General features: G+C 38.7%; 2 protein-coding genes and 1 pseudogene across 2 annotated transcripts; 2 read left to right on the top strand and 1 right to left on the bottom strand.

The window, feature by feature from the left end:
• Positions 1-785: 785 nt before the first annotated feature.
• LOC131329172 (uncharacterized) lies at positions 786-1,793 on the top strand. Its single transcript, XM_058362253.1, has one exon. The coding sequence runs from the start codon at positions 1,113-1,115 to the stop codon at positions 1,599-1,601; it is 489 nt and encodes a 162-aa protein (XP_058218236.1). The 5' UTR covers positions 786-1,112; the 3' UTR covers positions 1,602-1,793.
• A 1,136-nt stretch (positions 1,794-2,929) lies between these two features.
• Positions 2,930-10,590, bottom strand: LOC131330332 (urease accessory protein D-like; annotated as a pseudogene).
• Positions 10,591-14,143: 3,553 nt separating this feature from the next.
• Positions 14,144-16,938, top strand: LOC131329829 (uncharacterized). The gene is made up of 2 exons (XM_058363204.1): positions 14,144-14,441; positions 15,988-16,938. The coding sequence occupies exon 2, from the start codon at positions 16,066-16,068 to the stop codon at positions 16,708-16,710; it is 645 nt and encodes a 214-aa protein (XP_058219187.1). The 5' UTR covers positions 14,144-14,441; positions 15,988-16,065; the 3' UTR covers positions 16,711-16,938.
• Positions 16,939-18,200: the final 1,262 nt, after the last annotated feature.

Genomic DNA, 18,200 nt, shown 5'->3' with positions numbered 1-18,200 from the left:
CCCCCTTGAAACAGCTTAAATCATAAGCTAATTATGTTTCGCACATATGTGTCACGTCTGCCCATGTGAAAGAGGGATCAGTCAGCGATGTGATAAGATTAAGGGACCAAATTCATAAAGTCAAAAAACCTCAGCAGAGGAAAATACCAAACATGCAAAATTAACCGAAGTTTCAATATTTGCAACTGCTATCGAACTCGATTTGAATCCCAACGGATTGTTTTGCACCTACACCATACTCGTACAGACGAGGGTGTTGGAGGTTGCGCTTTGCACTTCTGTCTCACAAGATAAAAACGGCTAGATCATGGTTGTGGAACACTTACCACAACTGATTTCGGGAACTAAACCAACGTCTTTCTCTCTCTCGATCGCATAAAGAACAAACTCAAATACTTTTGTAGGAATCTTGAAAAACCGTTAAGGCCTCCGAAACAGAATTGCCAACACATACAAGCAAGAGGGTGACCCCTGAGCTACACTCCTGAAATCAACACTAGATATGGCCAAACTGAATTGCGTGTCATAATTCTCACATCATGCGGGTTACAGTTGTTATATTAATCGCACGGTGTCTAAATTCAACGAATCAGAAAGTGGAACTTAGATTGTCTCGAGAGACCCTCCGCATGCCTCATTTTCCATTCACCAAATTACGAAAAATCCAACCAAAAAAAAAGAACAGTTTTCTTTCCCCCCAACCAAAAAAAAACCCCCCCAAAAAAGTCTTTTTCTAATCTGGCGCGCTTTGACTTGTTCCACGCGCCCTTCGTTCAAACCTTCACTCCTCCATCACACTTTCCTCCGCCAGTCCGCTCTACAAAACCCACCCCCCAAACCCCAATTCCACTTCAACCCCAAACCCATCTCTCTCTCTCTCTCTCTCTCTCTCTCTCTCTCTCTCCACATTTTTCCATATCTCCACTTTCTTTCACACTGCTTTCCAAATCATTGCCACTCAATTTGTTGATAACCTTGTCTGGTACAGTTTATGCGCACGTTGTCGTTCAATTATTTGATAATTCAGTTGTCCCGTTCAGCTTAATCGCGATTCGTGCGCCAATTAATCCTGACCGACCAATCCTACCGACGTCGTTCGATCGCAAACGAAAATGAGGAAGGCAAACAACCAGAACAGGTTCATTCGCCTGATCACCCTGCCGGTCCGGGTCCTAACCAAAGCAAGGGACTTCTACGTCAAGAGCATGATCGACTGCACCGCAAGCGCCAATTACGGCTCCAACGCGATGGGCGTCGGGTCCGGACTAGCCTCGTCCCTCCCCAAGAGCTTCAGCGGCAACTCGTCGAGGTCGAGCAACGACGGCGACGACCTGAGAGAGCTGATCAGAGCCGCCTCCGCCAGGGGCTTGGGAAGCACCAGCACTGGTCGCGCTGAGATGGATTTGTACTTGCAGCACCAGATGCGGAGGCGCTCGACGGCGGCGGCCACGGTGGTGCCGAGGAGTTGTAGCGTGGGGATGGGGAGGATCGACGAGGACGGGCCGTGTGACTTTGAGGAGGAGAGTTTCGGTGGGGGAGCGGAGTTGGTGTACCCGAGAAGTCGGAGCTATGCTGTCACGAAGAGAAGCGTGGTGTTTTGAATAATTTTTTTGCCTTTTTTGTCTTTTTCAGATACCTACAAATCTTTATTGTTTTTCTTTTTTTCAAACGGATTCAGATAAGGATTGAAGAACTCTCATTTATCTGATTGTTTATTTCTTTTTTATTTATTTATGTTAATTTCTTGTCTGAAGGTTGGTGGTGGTTAATACAAGTGGAACTGTAATTTTTCATTTGCCTTTCTCTTACGCTTCTTTTCCTCAAGTTTCAAACAAGAGAATAGATTCTTTACATTGCCGGCGTAAACATTTATTTCCTCCAAATCAATTATATTGCGCCATGTTACAAAATAATGGTCTCAATCAATAAAACATGGCGACGTGGTGCAATATAATTGATTTGGAGGAAACAAATATTTACACCAACGATGTAAAGAATTTAATCTCTTCAAACAAACCCTCGTCCGCTCTCCCCAAACAAAGTAATGTGTTCTTTATAGTACCACAATCAAGAGGTTTTTTGAAACTTAAAATATGGTCATATTGAAGTACCTATGTGGTATGCATAAGTGTCTCGTGGGTCAGCGGGAAAATGTAAAAAATATTTAGTGGCTCATTTGTCACATTGGTGCAACAGTTCTGCTCACTTCGGTCCCGTTCAGTTAAATAAGTCAATTGGCTTATTTTTTTGTCCTTATTCAAAAAAAATTCGTATTTGTTAGTTTTTCGTCAATTTTTTGGGGGTTATTGTATCGTCATAACAAAAGAAATCTAAAAAGTAAGAAATTACGATTGAAACCTAATTTTTTTGAATAAAGACAAAAATAAACCAATAAGCCAATTTTTTCATCTTTATTCAAAAAAAAATTGGATTTCGATCATAGTTTTTTACTTTTTAGATTCCTCTCGTCATAACGATGCAATAATCCTCAAAAAATTGACAAAAAACTAAAAAATACGGAAAAAATTTGAATAATGACAAAAAAATAAGCCAATTGACTTATTTAGCTGAACAAGACTGAGTCATTATGAGATTAGTGGTGGTTAAAAAACTCTTAAATAAAAACAAATAGCAAATCAAGGAAAAGCAAAATAGAAAGAGAGAGACGCTCTAACCTCTCTCTAAAATTCCTCTCCTCTTCCTCTTCTTGCAGAGTTCTGTCGAGGGCCCCCCCCTCCTCTCTCTCTCTCCCCTCCCATAATACCCATTTGTTTATCCGCCGCCGCTCTCTACCTCCTGCGAGCTCTCTTTTCTGCCCTGGCGTTCGAGCTCGAGCTCGTTCGTTTGTGTCTCGAGCCGAGCCGAGCTGTTATCGAGCCGAGCTTCGAGCCGCTCGCGAGCGACTTGGATCGTTTGCAGCCCTACTTGCGATAATCCTCAGCGTCCATGTTGTGCGTACAAATTAGCAGTCAAAGAAAGCCCAACTAATCCTAATGCCATGTTTTAGTTTCCCCAAGAATACAAAGCATAAACCAACCTGACCCTAAACATGAAGCAAGTCGCTCCAGAGAAGGTTAACATTGATCTGGAGCTTAATCCACACACTTGCTATACTCCTATTTCTCGGATTTGGAAACAATGATTTCCTCACTACTTCGTTATTTGGTTGTTGAGGCATCGGAAAAAACTAAAGAGATAATTATTGCAAAGATAACACAAATCATTGATTCATCAAAACAATACTCGACTACAACTTGAGGGCTTAAGCAACCATAAAAGGAACACAATTGTCAAGATGACCGATATGGCGATACCCCAAGCAATGGCTCTAAGCTAAGCAATTGATGCTGTAGGAACCTGTAAACGGATTCAGTAGTCATGGCAGCTATTCGTACAACAACACCAACCCCCTGCATATGAGAAGGCTAACAAGTTTAATAGTCACGAAAAATGTGATGATCCGAGTACCTCTTGCATTGACACTTCAAAACAAAGTATCTCCTATATCTTCGATTTTGTCAAGTAAAAATGAATAAATACATCTTTTACAACGATAACAATCAACTATTTGGAAGGTACTATAGCACCCGGCATTCAGATGAATGTTTTTTTTTTTTTGTAATAGGTAGCGTTAGTTAGTTATCGTGTTAGATTACTACATGGGGTGTTGATAATGGTCCATCAGCTTGAACCCAGAGCCTCCTAACACTTGAGTGCTGGTACACAACCACTGGATTAGAAGCCCAGGTGTTGTTTGGTTGTTTTGTCTTTCGTTTTCTGTCTAATGTTCTATGCATGAAGCATGAATATTTCGTGAAACCAGATCATAAAAACCAAAGAGTATGTTTATAGAATAATAAGATATGCATATACATGTGCACACATAAGTCCCAAACATTTGTAGGACTTGACCACAAAAATGAAGGAAAACAGAAGGCAAAGCAATTGCAAAGGGAGAATTGCATTCCATTCTTTGTGGTCATAATCCAAGCACCACAATCACAATTCACCAACTGTTTATCTTCTTCTTCTTCTTTTTTTTTTTTTGTAAAAGACAAAACTCTTTTATCAGTCATGTAAAGAAAATGACTATGTTCTGTCCGTGAGAATAGTCGAATATTTGGAAGGTACTAAATACCTGGATGGACAATGATACAATCTCAGATACTCTGAGCGAAAACATAAAAATCACAAGAAAAGTGATCTTGATAACCAACGAGAATATTTATATAATCAAGTATATGCATATATATGTTAAAGCATCAAATTCAAAACTAATTGGCTGCTGTGAGTGGAGACATCACCTTTTGGAGGTAGTAATTAATCAATGTGGGACAAGCACTGGCGGAGCCATTAAGAGTCAAGGGGGGGCAGCTGACCCCGCTGCCTCCCAATTTTTTTTAGAAATTGGTATAATTTTCATCCAATTTTTACTCATTTGACCCTCCTTTAAAATTCATTTTTGCCCCAATCCATACATAGTTCAAATTTTCGACCCCACTAAACGAAAATCCTGGCTCCGTCCCTGGGGACAAGCTCTAACAATACCTAAAGGGACAAGTAAGTTGCAACGAATTGCGGGAGTTGACATAGAGAATCGTACATAATTAGCTACCTCATGGGAGATGGAGTTGATGGAAGTACCTTAGGACCAAAGACACTGCAAGAAGCAATAAACGCCGGTTTAGTCAAGCGTTGATCGGCATTTATTTTTCCGTAGGGTCTCAAAGCAGTGGAAGGCATATGCAACTGCTCTACCATGCCCTAAAGCGGTATTGGGGCATCATGCCCCCGTTTTTTTTAAAACACTTTTGGATCTCTTCTTTCGATCTCAACCCTTGGATTCATGCCCCTCTCTCCTAGTAACCCTTGGATCCATCCCCCTCCCTCCTAAAATTATTTTGAAAACACCGAAAAACGTTGAAGTACAGCCTTTAGTTGTGGTAAGTGTGCCTTATTTTGTGGTAAGTATCAGCATAAAATATGGTAAGAAGAGCCAGTGTTCATTGTAAGTATAATGGTTGAAAAAACGCAAAACCACCTTACTTTTAGGAGGTGATTTTGATCCAAGGGTCCACATTAACCTAAAACCTAATCTAGTGGTCTATATTAAATGGGGGCATGATGCCCCAATACCACACTGGGGCATCATAAAAATTTTAGTTCTTTACATATTGTTGAAATTGGTTTTGAACGTGCTGCATTTTTGGCCTAAAACCAAGAAAATGACTACTAGTTACCAACAACATTCCTTTCATCATCACGTAGTTGAATAAAATAGACCAAGGATACACCAAAGTCCTAATACTCGAAGAACCCATTACCTACCCCAAGAGTATGACCATAGCAAGAACTTGATAGTCTTGCATCCGTTTAGCAATCATAGTTATGCTTCCTTGCTCTAGCAATATCTAGGCCAACAAGAGAAAATATTCAAGATAAGCACCTATGACATGTAGATGCATGAAGCTCAAACTTTATTCCCTAAATTCCAAGTAGTGAAGAAATAATACAGAACTAAGTCAGTTTGCTGAGATGGTTGAATAACTCGTAACATAATCTAAAAGTCAACAAACAAATATATCACCATCTTTAAGATACTAAGGTTGTATTTGGCCCCAGGATTTGGGTAAGGAAAAGGAAAAGGAAATAGAAAAGTTAAAGGAAATAAAAGGGTGTCTTCTTCCATTAATATAATGGTGGATTATACAAGATGGTCTCATCAAGGCTCTCCATGAGCTCAATGAAGTGCTTTATTTCAAAAAAGAAGTTAACATAAATATCAGTTTTCTTAGCAAGACAATACGAGTGAACAACACACTAAAAAAAAGAAAAGAAAAAGAAACGAACGACTACCAAAGATTCCATGATTAAAACAACCTCCTTATCTGTATTGCTGTTAATTTTTTTTATGTTTTTGGGATAAGTATCTGTATTGCTGTTAATGAGCACTGGAAGTCAGTCATATTCAGTACACAACAACGTAAAAGCATATGAAAGAGGAATATTACCGCATCAAGAAACAAAGGTTGGTCACCTTTAAAGAAGATGTGGTTGGTGCTTTTGTAGAGCTCAAAATCCCATCTTTCTCCGCTCTCATGACGGCCACTAGTGATCCAATCAACAATAAGCAAGTTTGAGTCTGCTGACACCCTGAAGACTTGCTTTTGGGAGTACTTTGCAGTGGAGAAACACGTCACCGGATTTGGAATCACAGCCAAAAGAGCACCATTTCCAATTCTTGCCTATTGCATGGCATAAATTAGCCGTTTTTAGTAGCAAGTATTTGTTTCATAACTTCAGAGAGAGAGAGAGAGAAGAGGATGGAAGATCTCCTTCAATGGTTGCGCATTGTATCCAACAAACTTCATCTTGTTTCCCCAAAAAAACAAACTAATTCCTCGCAAGTTGAGTTACATCTAGAAAATAGAGTTACAAGCATGTCTCCCTGCTTTAACTGTTAAGGCGTGATGTAAAAATATATAGTATGGACTACTTAAATGATTCAATAACTATTTGCCTCAAGAATTCTAGAAGTGAACTGATCATCGGAAGTTTCACACGATGCTAAAAGAGTTGCCTAAGCGTTTTCAATAGCTAAACCGCCAAGTACCCAACTCTATAACAAGGTATAATCTATCATACGTGCCAAAGCTATAAAACGCATAAAACCATAAATAAGAGGGAGGACGGTACTAAGAAGAAACCGTTTTCCATTTGAGAACTTAAACCCCAAGAACAACTGTTTACTTTTCTCGTTCTTCTTGCTTACTAAATCATATAATAAAAAGCAAATGATAACACTACAATTTTTGTCCCTTTCTTTTTCCAATACCACACTTAAGATTAAAGCAAACAACCAACATAATTGATACCGAACATAACGAACTCAAGAAACCATGGTTTGTCGATTAAGGAAGAACGGATACCTCCAATACTTGTTCACAACACTTAGATTGCAGAGACTTGTAGACCTATATTCAATGTCAAAGTAAAAAACTTCAATAAATTAACACATAGGATAGAGCACATAGAATCAATATATAAGGTGCATCATACGCAAGCGGCAGGCATTGAAACTAATTAAGTAGAAGGCAACCAACTAAAATTGACCTTCGTGGAAGCCTGGGTGGTCAAAACAGTGGTGCAACCATCTCCAATTGTTAAATCACATGAGATTGAATCTCTCTGCGTTCGCCTAATATGCAATATCAGTACCCGAGAGAGAGAGAGAGAGCGAGGGGGGGGGGGGGGGGGGGGGGGGGGGGGGGGGGGGGGTTGTACAACTCGCAAACAAATTATTATTCAGTATAATAAGAAATTTTAGGTATGTTCATTTTCCTGATAATCGAATAGGGCAAAGTATGAATTACCTCTTTATGGTTTGGCCTTTTGGCAGATGACACCTCCTTGAATTTTACTAATGACCATTTTCTCCTCCTTGTGGTCATTAGTAAAACTCAGGGAGGTTATCCACCAAAAAGCCAAACCATAAGGATGTAATCCGTACTTTGCCCAATTGAATATGTTCGGGCCAGCTTACGTGGATCTTGACTAATCCTAGGACCAATCCACTGTCTACTAGCGGAAGACAAATTAAAGCCTGGTAAAAACTCGTATCGACTGACCCAATAGCAACTAGAGGTATCCTATATCGGATGAGCAAAACCTAGGACCCAGCCTTAACCACCATGTCAATTCTTGGTTATGTGTGTGTGTGTATAACTATATCCGCGTTCATATGCAAATGAATATAGAGGATGGGGAGTGAGAACATACACAAACAATGCCACCACCATAGGTGAGAGAGTAAATCCAAACAACATCAGTTTGGGAGCTACCCACCTGTATAAGCAAATCGTAAAGGTAAATGGTAGAATCTCAGATTGTTGTTTCGTAATGGGTAATTATTGAAATTAAAGAAAAGGTTGAAAAAAAGAGACAGAGATTGGTACTAGTTGTAACGCCCCGATTTCTCAAGGGATTTCGGAAACATTAACCCTAAAATACACTGAATTTTACAAACTATTAGGCCATTATTTATCCTTATACAAAAATTACAATTTTAAAATAATACAAAAATCTATGTACATTTATTTAATAAAAGCAACTCCAGAACGACTCTAATTTTGACACGAATTCCAAGCAACGTTGGCCCAGACTCCGTTTCAGGGGTCCCACCTGTATCAACTGCTCCATTGTGGAATCCTGCACACTCTGGCAAATTGAACGCCGAAGCAAACGATTTGCCAGGATACAAACATATCCTGAGTGATAATTCACTAAGTAGAAATCCTAAAACCCAATACCACAATATGCAGATCAACAATATAATAATTCATAATACACCGAAGGTACAAAATAATAACACATCGTCTTTTTCTTTACTATCCATCATTTTACATGTAATCTAAGGATTTTCTCCGCGAGATCCTTTCCTCCCACATCCACTAACTACAATCGTCTCATGGGTCCACCCTTCCTCTTGCTTGTCCTGCACCAGGGTCCTAGGTGAGCACATCTAAGTTATGTACCGAGTATGTTCTCACTTAAGACCATAACAGGAGGATCGAGTCATCCCATGACGTATCGTACATTAGGGTCGGACATCCACTACCCCACGCTAACTATAACCGTCTCATGGGACCCATTCTCTTCCTCAAAGAGAAACTTTCCATGACGTATCATACATTAACGTCTCACTAACTATAACCGTCTCATGGGACCCATTCTCTTCCTCAAAGAGAAACTTTCCATGACGTATCATACATTAGTGTCACAACACTGGGCCCCGCAGGTAACTCATTTCAACACAGGGCCCCATAGATTACCCTTGCCATCGCCATGGCTCAATTCACAATCCACACAGTACTCACACTTTCAACACTTTACCATTTTCCATTTACTTATCATCGTCTACATGATTCACTACTCGTAACCACCCAGGGAACCTATTTGTCCAATCTACAGCCACAACAAAATATCACACGGTTCAACATTTCAACTAAAAGTACTAACAACACATAACCATGCGATAAAATTAATCATGTCATAGAATTTATCATGCGAATAACAAAATAATATTCAGTCAAACAATTAATTACTACACTTAAAATTAAGTCTATTTCTCTCATTTAGAAATTTTATAAAACATTTCTACTATTTAACACATTTTCTTTAACTCTCATACTATTTATAGATTTTTCAAACAAATTTTTATTGAAAAATACTTATTGCTAAATTTAGTATTTACTAGCTATATTAAATATTAATATGAGATTTTCATAAGAATAAAATTATACGAGGCTATTCTAGTTAATATTTATTAGAGTTAAAGATTAACTAATATATAATCTAAAATATTTCTTGTTTACAATCTAAATAAATTTTTACTAGTAAAATATTCTTGTGAATATTTCATAAACATTTATCTACCTCAATAATTTATTAAACACGTAAACGTTCACTCAATACAAATCAATAATGCATCATCAATAATAATTTTACAATCAAACACTTGTTAAACGATCATAAATTTTCACAGGGTATAACACTAATCATTCTAGCACAATCGGACTAAATTTTAATATAAATAAGGCTAAAAATAAATTGACAATTTAACAGTAGGTCATCATCATCTTCAATAAACTTTAAATCTAAGTAACTCCGCTAAAATGGAGATAAAGGTTTCGGGTTTTCGGAAAACTACCTCAAACGCGATTCTAAGTCCGGATAAGTGTTGTACGGAGTCCGTAGATCGCTATAGTGGTTTTGAAATATCGAGGCAGCGTCCGGCGGCACTCCAACAGGGCCCACAGCGGCGTTGTACTCACGAAACTCACGGTGTGCACACACCTACGGCCACAACTCTCTCTCTCTTTCTCTATTCTAGACTCAACAATAGAATTGAGAGTAAAATAATATACTGGTGTTCAATTTTCGGATTGTGTTGGTATGTATAATGAGAGAGAATAAGGCAGTGAGAAGGTGAGAGGATAAGTGTAGAAGTGGTGGAATGAGGAATGAGAGTGATACTGATAATGACAAAATGATAGGGGACAAGTTTCACATTTGAGGGGGGAGGGGGGTTTCAATTCTAATGTATGTGGACGCATGTATGTACATGGTGAGAATGTATTTGGATGCTTTTATGTATAGGATGAGAGATAGAGAAGTGGAGAGTTAGTTTGAATAGAGTTCTACTTAGGGTTTAGATAGGAAAGATAAGAGATGAATATGAATCACTGATTCCCTGTATATCTAAAGTTTAAATACATATCTTATATAATAATGCAAATAATATCAATTGTACACATAATAATATATTTTAATTATTCAATCTAATTAATTATTGAATTAGAAATTTAACAATATAAATTTGTATTAAAAAAAATTTGGGTCAAAAATTCGGATCGTTACACTAGTACAGAACCTTCGTTGGGATTATGAATTTGAGAGGATATTTGGAGAAGCATCGGGTGACCGTTGACTTTCCTCCAATTCTTTCCACGACCACCTTCCCCGTTTCCATTTCTCTCTCTCTCTCCGCTTCAGCTTGTGTTGTTCAAAAAGCTGATGCGATAGACCATAGATGTTGGTTCCACTGTGGAAAGTTGGGAAACCTCAATTGATGCCCGCCCCTGTGCCCTGCTGCGTACTATCCCCAGTCAAACTGCCTATCCAAAATCCAAAATTCTATTTTAGCTAGGCACATAATACATTGTCTTCACCCCAACAGCCTAACCAAAATGGCTATTCTAAGAGCATGTACACCAATGAAAATGTAAAAATGCTGATCAACAGTGCATTTTTTTCATTTTATCTACTCACATCTCTCTCAACACTACACTAATACTATTTATTTTACCTAACTCCAATTAAAATATATATTTTTCACTCATTTTTCATTATCTTTATTGTTTAAAGAGAGGAGAAAGGAGGGAGGAGAGAGAGAGAGAGAAAGAAATAATAAAAAAAGAAAAAAGTATGAATAGTGCATAGGTAAAAATAGAGAACAACTATTTATAAATGCATTTTAGCTCCTCTTTCAGCTTATCTGGTGTAGACTATTTTTGTATGTTTCTAGGTAAAATAGCAAAAAATGTATTTAAGCTCATCTAGTGTACTTGTTCTAACACCTCTTCTTTTTTTTTTTTGGGATCGGGGCTGGCTATCCACTCTTGAAAATTACTGTGGCAAAAGGAGAAAGCCTAAAGACTATCTCCAATTCTTACCCATTTTATGACCCAAATTCAAAATTGGGCAAAAAACAATCCTCGATGCATGACTTAAAGCCTTTCCAATTTGGGATTTTATTCATTTCTTTGCCCAAATTTGAGACAAACCAAACTCTTTACCCTTTACCTTTCTATGGGACTTGGTCGGAGCTGCTGAGCTTCATCGGGGATGATGCATTACTGTTAATGTTTTCTTTTTCCTCTAGGAATGAAGTTATAGTCTACTCTTAACGGTGATAGATGGGTGTGATTCGTAAGGAGATGAGATTGGTAAGGGATAGAATTGGTAAATTGCTTGTTTGTTTATGATGAAATTATTAATATCATGTTTGTTTCATATGAGATAGGATTTGACTAATATATACATTTCCATTTTTGCCCTTACGCAAATCTAAAGAATAACAACACCGTGCACTGTGCATCAAAAGTGAACCGAGAAAATAATAAATAACCAAAAGCATTTATATATTAAAAAAATAAAGTGTTCCAATCTTCAATTCGTTTGAACCGATGCAAAAATGTTGTTTTGCTGATCATATCATCTAAAGGGTCATAGTTAAATTTCTTCTCTAAGACTCTCGTAATTTTATACTCTTTCTTTGGGACCCTATGGAACATAAACTTTATTATGAGAGCCCTAAAGACAAATTTAACTATGACCCTTAAGAATAATATGATCAACAAAACATCATCGCACTGGTTCAAACGGATTCAAAATTGAAGCACTTAATTTTTTAATTTATAACACTGTTTAAAAAAAATTGAAGTGCTCTAATTTTTAATTAGTTTGAACCAGTATGAAGATCTTATTTTTTAATTATTTTATCCTAAATGGTCATAATTAATTTTTATTTCTAAAGCTCTTTCAAATATCTATTCTACAGAGATTCCAAATAAATGGACAATTTGGTCATTGTATCATTAAGAGAGAGGACGAATTACCAATACCATCTCGAGAGGGTATTCGCAATACCCCTAGTCGGGGTCTTACCAGTCCAAATGTTAGAGTGCTTCAGAGGAGGACAAGCCATGCACCAGAGAGTCGGTTTGTAAGAGTCAGTTATGGGAGAAACCAGTCCCAGTGAAAGTTGGTTCTCTTCTGTTCAAAAAAAAAGTTGGTTCTCCCAGCATCCCTCTATGGTGAAGGCGGAGATTCGAGCCTCACAGGAGATAAATTTGGGATTCAAGACTATGGATAACCTATGATCCCCTTGTTGACTAATACGAATATAATACTCCGTTAACTCTTGCTAATGTATACAATTTTGACAAAAAATACTCCTAAAGAGTTAGTTATGGGGCCAGTGCAGAGTCATTAGAGCATCCACAATATAATAATCAAAACCAAATGATTGCTAAAGTTAGTAATGTTTGCTTAAAAAAAGTGCACACATGCTCTCTCAGTTTTGTTTACATATTTGTATTTCACTGAATCTTCTCTCTCTCTCTAAACTTTTCTACCAGAAGGGTTTTCGTTTGGGGGGAGGGGCTGCCGCTCCCCTCCTCTCCCTCCTTCCTCCCCTTTTTTTCCCCTAATCTCCCTCTCTTTTTTCTCTTTTCTATCGTTTCCACTACTCCGGTTTCAGCTTTTCCAATTGTCGAGTCCGGCGTGGACTCCGGCCATGGTGCAGTGGGTCTTTTCGTTCCGTCCTCGTGGTGGAAGCTCAGATCTGGTAGCTGGTGGTCGGTGGTAGGGTTAAATAAGGTGAGGTTTGTGGAGTTAGGTTTTGTTTCCGGCGGTCTTCCGTCTATTTTACCGGCTGTTTCTTCCAGTCTGGTCTTGTACTGATTCGGGGTCTCCCCCGGATCTGGTGAGGTTGTGGTGGTGGGTAAATAATTTCTTTGTTTTAGTTCTTCTTCTGGTGCGTGTTTTGAATGGGTTAGGTTTCGGTGTTTGGTCGGATTTGAGGGTTGCTGTGGTCGGCGGCTGATACGGTGGTGTTATGGGGGTTTCTGGCAGCGGCAACAGTGGTGCTTGCGTTGGGGGTTCTCGTTTCGGCTCCGGTTTGGTTGTCTCGCCCGAGGTTCTCCTTATTCTGGGCCGTCAACGGCAGATCGAGGGTGAAGGGGGACTCAGCTGCCGTGGTCGTTTGAGCCTGTCGGAGTCTGGTCGGCGGTCATTGTGGACTATCCATGGGAGCAGTTTTTTCCTTTTCACTTGTTTTCTGTTTGTTATTTTCGATTACATTTGTCCTTATTGTGTAATGGTTTGTACTGAGATTTCTTTTGAGATCTTTCTATCTTATCCCGAACCGGACTCTCAAATCGGCACCAAGTGTTGATTTGCTTTTGCAGGGTGTCCTAGGGTTCCGGATTAGGTAGTTTAGTGCACTCCTGTGTTAGCAATGTAATCTTCGCCTTCGTGCGTATTGAAATTGACTGATTTAAAAAAAAGATAATAATCAAACTTAGCAACATCTCGACCAATAATTAAATTTGGCCATTTGGATAATTAAAACTAGTAACTTTTTGACAATAATTAAATTTAGTGGTCCTCATATTTTCTCAATCATGTACAGCCATCATTACAAAAAATTTAAGAAAAATATTTTTAAAAAAAATCTTTTTTTTTTGCAAAATCTTTTTTTTTACAAAAACTGTTTTTTCCAAAATTGTTCTTTTAATTTTTTTCCTTCTTTGAGGGATGAAATAGGCGTCAAATGAAGTGAAAGATTTGGAGGGAAGAAACAAATAGAACTGAAAGTAGGGATGAAAATGTTAATTGAAAAATTGAACGGACCGATCGAACCGAACAATTTTTGCTTAATTTGGTCGGTTTTAGTTTTGAGTCGGTTCAGTTCGATTTTAATTTTTTTTAAATTGCGATTCGGTTCGGTTCGGTTCTAGGATAAAAAAACCAACCGAACCGATAATATTAAGGGGGTTAAACTTTTAACCCTAGCCGTTGGATCTATCCTCTGGAAACCTAACAGGAGATGAAATTCCTAATCTCATACTCCTCCCGTCTTCCCAGCGCCAACCAGCCCTCCAGCCATCTCTAGTCTGAAACCCTAATCTCTCTCTCTCTCTCTCTCTCTCTCTCTCTCAACTCTACGCAGCCATCAGCCATGGCATGACTACCACTCTCTCTCTCTCTCTCTCTCTGCGCGCCCGAACAAGAACAGATCGCGAACTCTGTCTGTCTATCACCTCTGCGCGTTCGAGGAACAGATTGAAGATAGCAAGTTAGAAATACTCGAAAAGGTTTGTCAATACACTCTCTCCAGTAGGTTTATTTACCATTCCCCATGTTTTGTATGCAAAATCTGGTATTTGTATCCAAGTTCGGCAGTCAAGTTCCTGTTCGATCTTCTTGTTGTTGTTGTCTGTAACAATCCTAATCTACAAACCGACGGAACCGAACCGCTTCGATCACCACCGAACCGAACGTTTTCTCCTTCCACCGGTCGGTGTCGGCTCCTCATTCTCACAAACCGACTGGTTCGGTTCGGTGCAAAATATGGCGAAAAACCAAACCGATTTCATCCCTAGCTGGAAGTGGGCATTGGTTGTGATTATGGGCGAAAATTAAAATGTGGGACTTGACTTTGCTAGCGTTTGCAACCTCTTAATGGATAATCAAAATGTAATGTGGCAAAATTTTGATTATTCACTTTCGATTATTACATTGTGGATGCTCTTAGGGTGGAATGGTTGCGTGATCTCTCTCTCTCTTTTTCGTGTATAAGAAGGGATGATGGAGTCTCATTACATTGTGGATGCTCTTAGGGTGGAATGGTTGCGTGATCTCTCTCTCTCTCTCTCTCTCTCTCTCTCTCTCTCTCTCTCGTGTATAAGAAGGGATGATGGATTCTGTAATGGGTAAGCAATTTGTAATCAAATATAAGGGAAAGATTCCCAGTTGTGACCTATCCATTCAATCAATACAATCCTTCTTCTTCTGCGTCCAGTTTTTCCATTTCTTTTCCAAAATTATTCAGTAAAATTCACTAGCCTTATCAATGTACGCCAGTTGTAAGAGTCAATTCGGACGACTTATTAGTAACAGAGATGAACAGCCAAACTATTGAAGGCGCCGGAAAAGTCGCCATACACGTACGGGTATGGTACGGCAAAATGCGTACTGGATACAAAGAAAAAGTACGGGGTACAATGCAGTGTTGGCCTATTCGGGGATGGCGTCGGGTACGGTCGAATCAAGGTTCCTATGTTAATGTGCTTACCTGAATTGATTAGATTGACAATGATAGATGGAGATGCTGAATTGAGGTTTGAAAGTTTGATCGAGAGAGACGATTCACCTATCTATCTTCTTCGCAGATCTTAGTTTCTCTCTCTACCCCCTACGAATCACCATTCCTCTTCGTGCAAGTGTATGTATCGACGATTCAGACCTGCAGACAGCTAGGATTTTACTACTTCGTTGTGTGCGGTGTGTAGGCTTTGTTTCATTATCATTAAAACCAAAAGAAAGATGGGAAATTTCAAAATCGTTTGCTATTCTACAACAAGACAATCTCAAACACATGTGCTGATTAATAAATATTAAATTAATACCAAATACATTAGTTATTTTGAGATACGGTTCGGTCCATGGATTTCATTATTGTATTGGTTTTGCGGGTTTTAGTTTACTTCAATTTTGCTGATTTATTTTACTTTTTTTCTCTGTAAGTCTGTAATCACTTCCTAATCGCTTGAGATATTTCCTATTCTTATTCAAACATATCTGAATTGCATTTGCCACCTGTTTGTAGATTCTAATTTTTTCGCATTTCATGGACTTTAGGAGGATTTGAAGCTGTAAGGGTGCAAGAAATGGGTTCTTCGTAGATCAAGGTGGACGTACTGTTCTACAAATCTTAAAATGAGTTTGATCACAAGGGTGAGGCATCACTTGCCTTATGGCATATGCAGGAAGTCCATTCTTACTTCCATGGTTGCGCTTAACCCTTGTAACTTAAATGTTGCGTCTCGGCACTTTTCTCAACCTATGAGGAAAGAAGAAGAGGAGGAAGAAGTAGAGATTGACCAAAGAAGGCTTCCGGCTGACTATGATCCTTCAACTTTTGATCCCACACAGCACCGCAGTCCTCCAACAGATCGCGTCTTTAGGCTGGTTGATGAGATAGCAGGACTTACGCTTGTTGAAGTTGCGGAGCTATCTTCAATTTTGATGAAGAAAATGGGAATGAAAGAGCCTCCGGTTGTAGGAGTCATGAAACCAGGAGCTGCTGGATTTGCTGGGGTCACTACAAAGGGGCCAGCAGCAGCCAAGGAGGAGAAAAAACCAGAAAAGACTGTTTTCGAATTGAAGTTGGAGTCTTATGATGCAGCTTCAAAGATTAAGATTATCAAGGAGATAAGGAGTTTTACTGACTTGGGTCTCAAAGAAGCCAAGGATTTGGTGGAGAAAACACCTGCAGTGTTTAAGAAGGGGGTGTCGAAAGAAGAAGCAGAGCAAATAATTGACAAAATTAAAAACATTGGAGGAAAAGTTGTTATGGAATGAAAAAGCAAATCATTGCGGGTATTTGGTTCCCTCTGAAATTTTTGAGTCCTGTACGTTCTTGATTTTGTTCAGGTTGAGGAGGTTTTCTATCGTTTTGACCTCTTTGCTTCAAACGCTGAAACTTTGATGGAAGCCAAATTAAGCATATTGTGGATTTGTAAAAGCTTTGCTTAATTCTTATTCTGAATTGGGTTTTGATGATAATCAAACATACAAGAGAAGGAATAACTGCTGTTGTGTTGTTTCTAGTTGCTAACTGTTATGTTCTTCCTATGTTCAATGCCAAGAATGGGAAAAGAAAATGATTTTTTACACCTATTAGTAACTTATCCGGGGCCCGTGGGTACCTAAAGCTTCTGTGATAAGTAGTAGGATAAAATCTTTTTTCACAGCAGAAATAATTGTTTACGGCGCTAATCGCTACCATCCACAAGTGTTTTGGACGGTCTAGTTTTAACTTTTCCCCGGAAAGTTTCATTAATATCCGGACCGTCCAGAACACTTTTAGATGGTTGCGATTGATTGCTACTGTAAAAAAGCTATCCACGGCTGAGCCATGAATAGGTTTCTCTCTAGTAGCAGTAATCCATAAATGAGATCCGCATCATGTTTATACAGATTCGTGAATTTTTTTTGAAAAGCATGATCTTGGAGCTTGAATTTTATTTCCCCAAAACAGAACTTCTCTACGATATTAAATTTTTTTATACCGCCGGAGTGAACATTTGTTTCTTTCAAATCAATTATATTGCGTCACGTCATGTTTTATTGATTAAGACCACTATTTTGCAACGTGGCGCGATGTAATTGATTTGGAAACAAAAGTGCTACACACGCAACGATTGTGTAAAACACAACACACAACCAATCTCTAGCCGTCCATTGCTGTAATAAATGGCCAGGATTCACTCAAACTCTTTCTCACAAAAGTTATAAGACTTTTTCTTGAAAAAGTTTGTTTAAAATCTAGACCATCCAAATACATCTGGACGGTCAAAATTACCCACACAACCAACACAACGGTTGTGCAAGTAGCATTTTTTATTTGCAAAAAATAAATATTTATACCGATGGTGTAAAGAATTTATTCTCCTTGTCTAAACGTTCTCTTACATGAAAGAGAGAAAACAGAGGGAATAAACGAAAGGGAGACCATGTTCCTCCTTTTTGTTTTTTTTGGACGAACAAAGGTATCCCATTAAAAAAACCCCGAAATTACATACGTTTGAAGGCAGTCGTAGCTTTATCATGAGCTGCCTTGACTACAAGTCGCGGAGCTTTAACAACCTTTAACAAGATTAAAAGATGCGCACAAAAAACATACGGAGCGGTTCCGGAGATCCTTAAAAAAACCTCTAAAAAAATCCCCTAAATCTTAATCTCATAGTTTCCGATCAAATTTTGATGATCCGAGTCGCTTAATGTGTTTAGAACGTGATTTTAAGAGTGGTCGCGCGAAATTGACAAAAAAAATAACCGGAAAGGGCTTG

Source organism: Rhododendron vialii, chromosome 6a (assembly GCF_030253575.1).
Source record: "Rhododendron vialii isolate Sample 1 chromosome 6a, ASM3025357v1".
NCBI classification, from domain to species: domain Eukaryota; kingdom Viridiplantae; phylum Streptophyta; class Magnoliopsida; order Ericales; family Ericaceae; genus Rhododendron; species Rhododendron vialii.
Note: the sequence above shows the minus strand (reverse complement) of the source record. Positions and strands in the feature narration are given on the sequence as shown.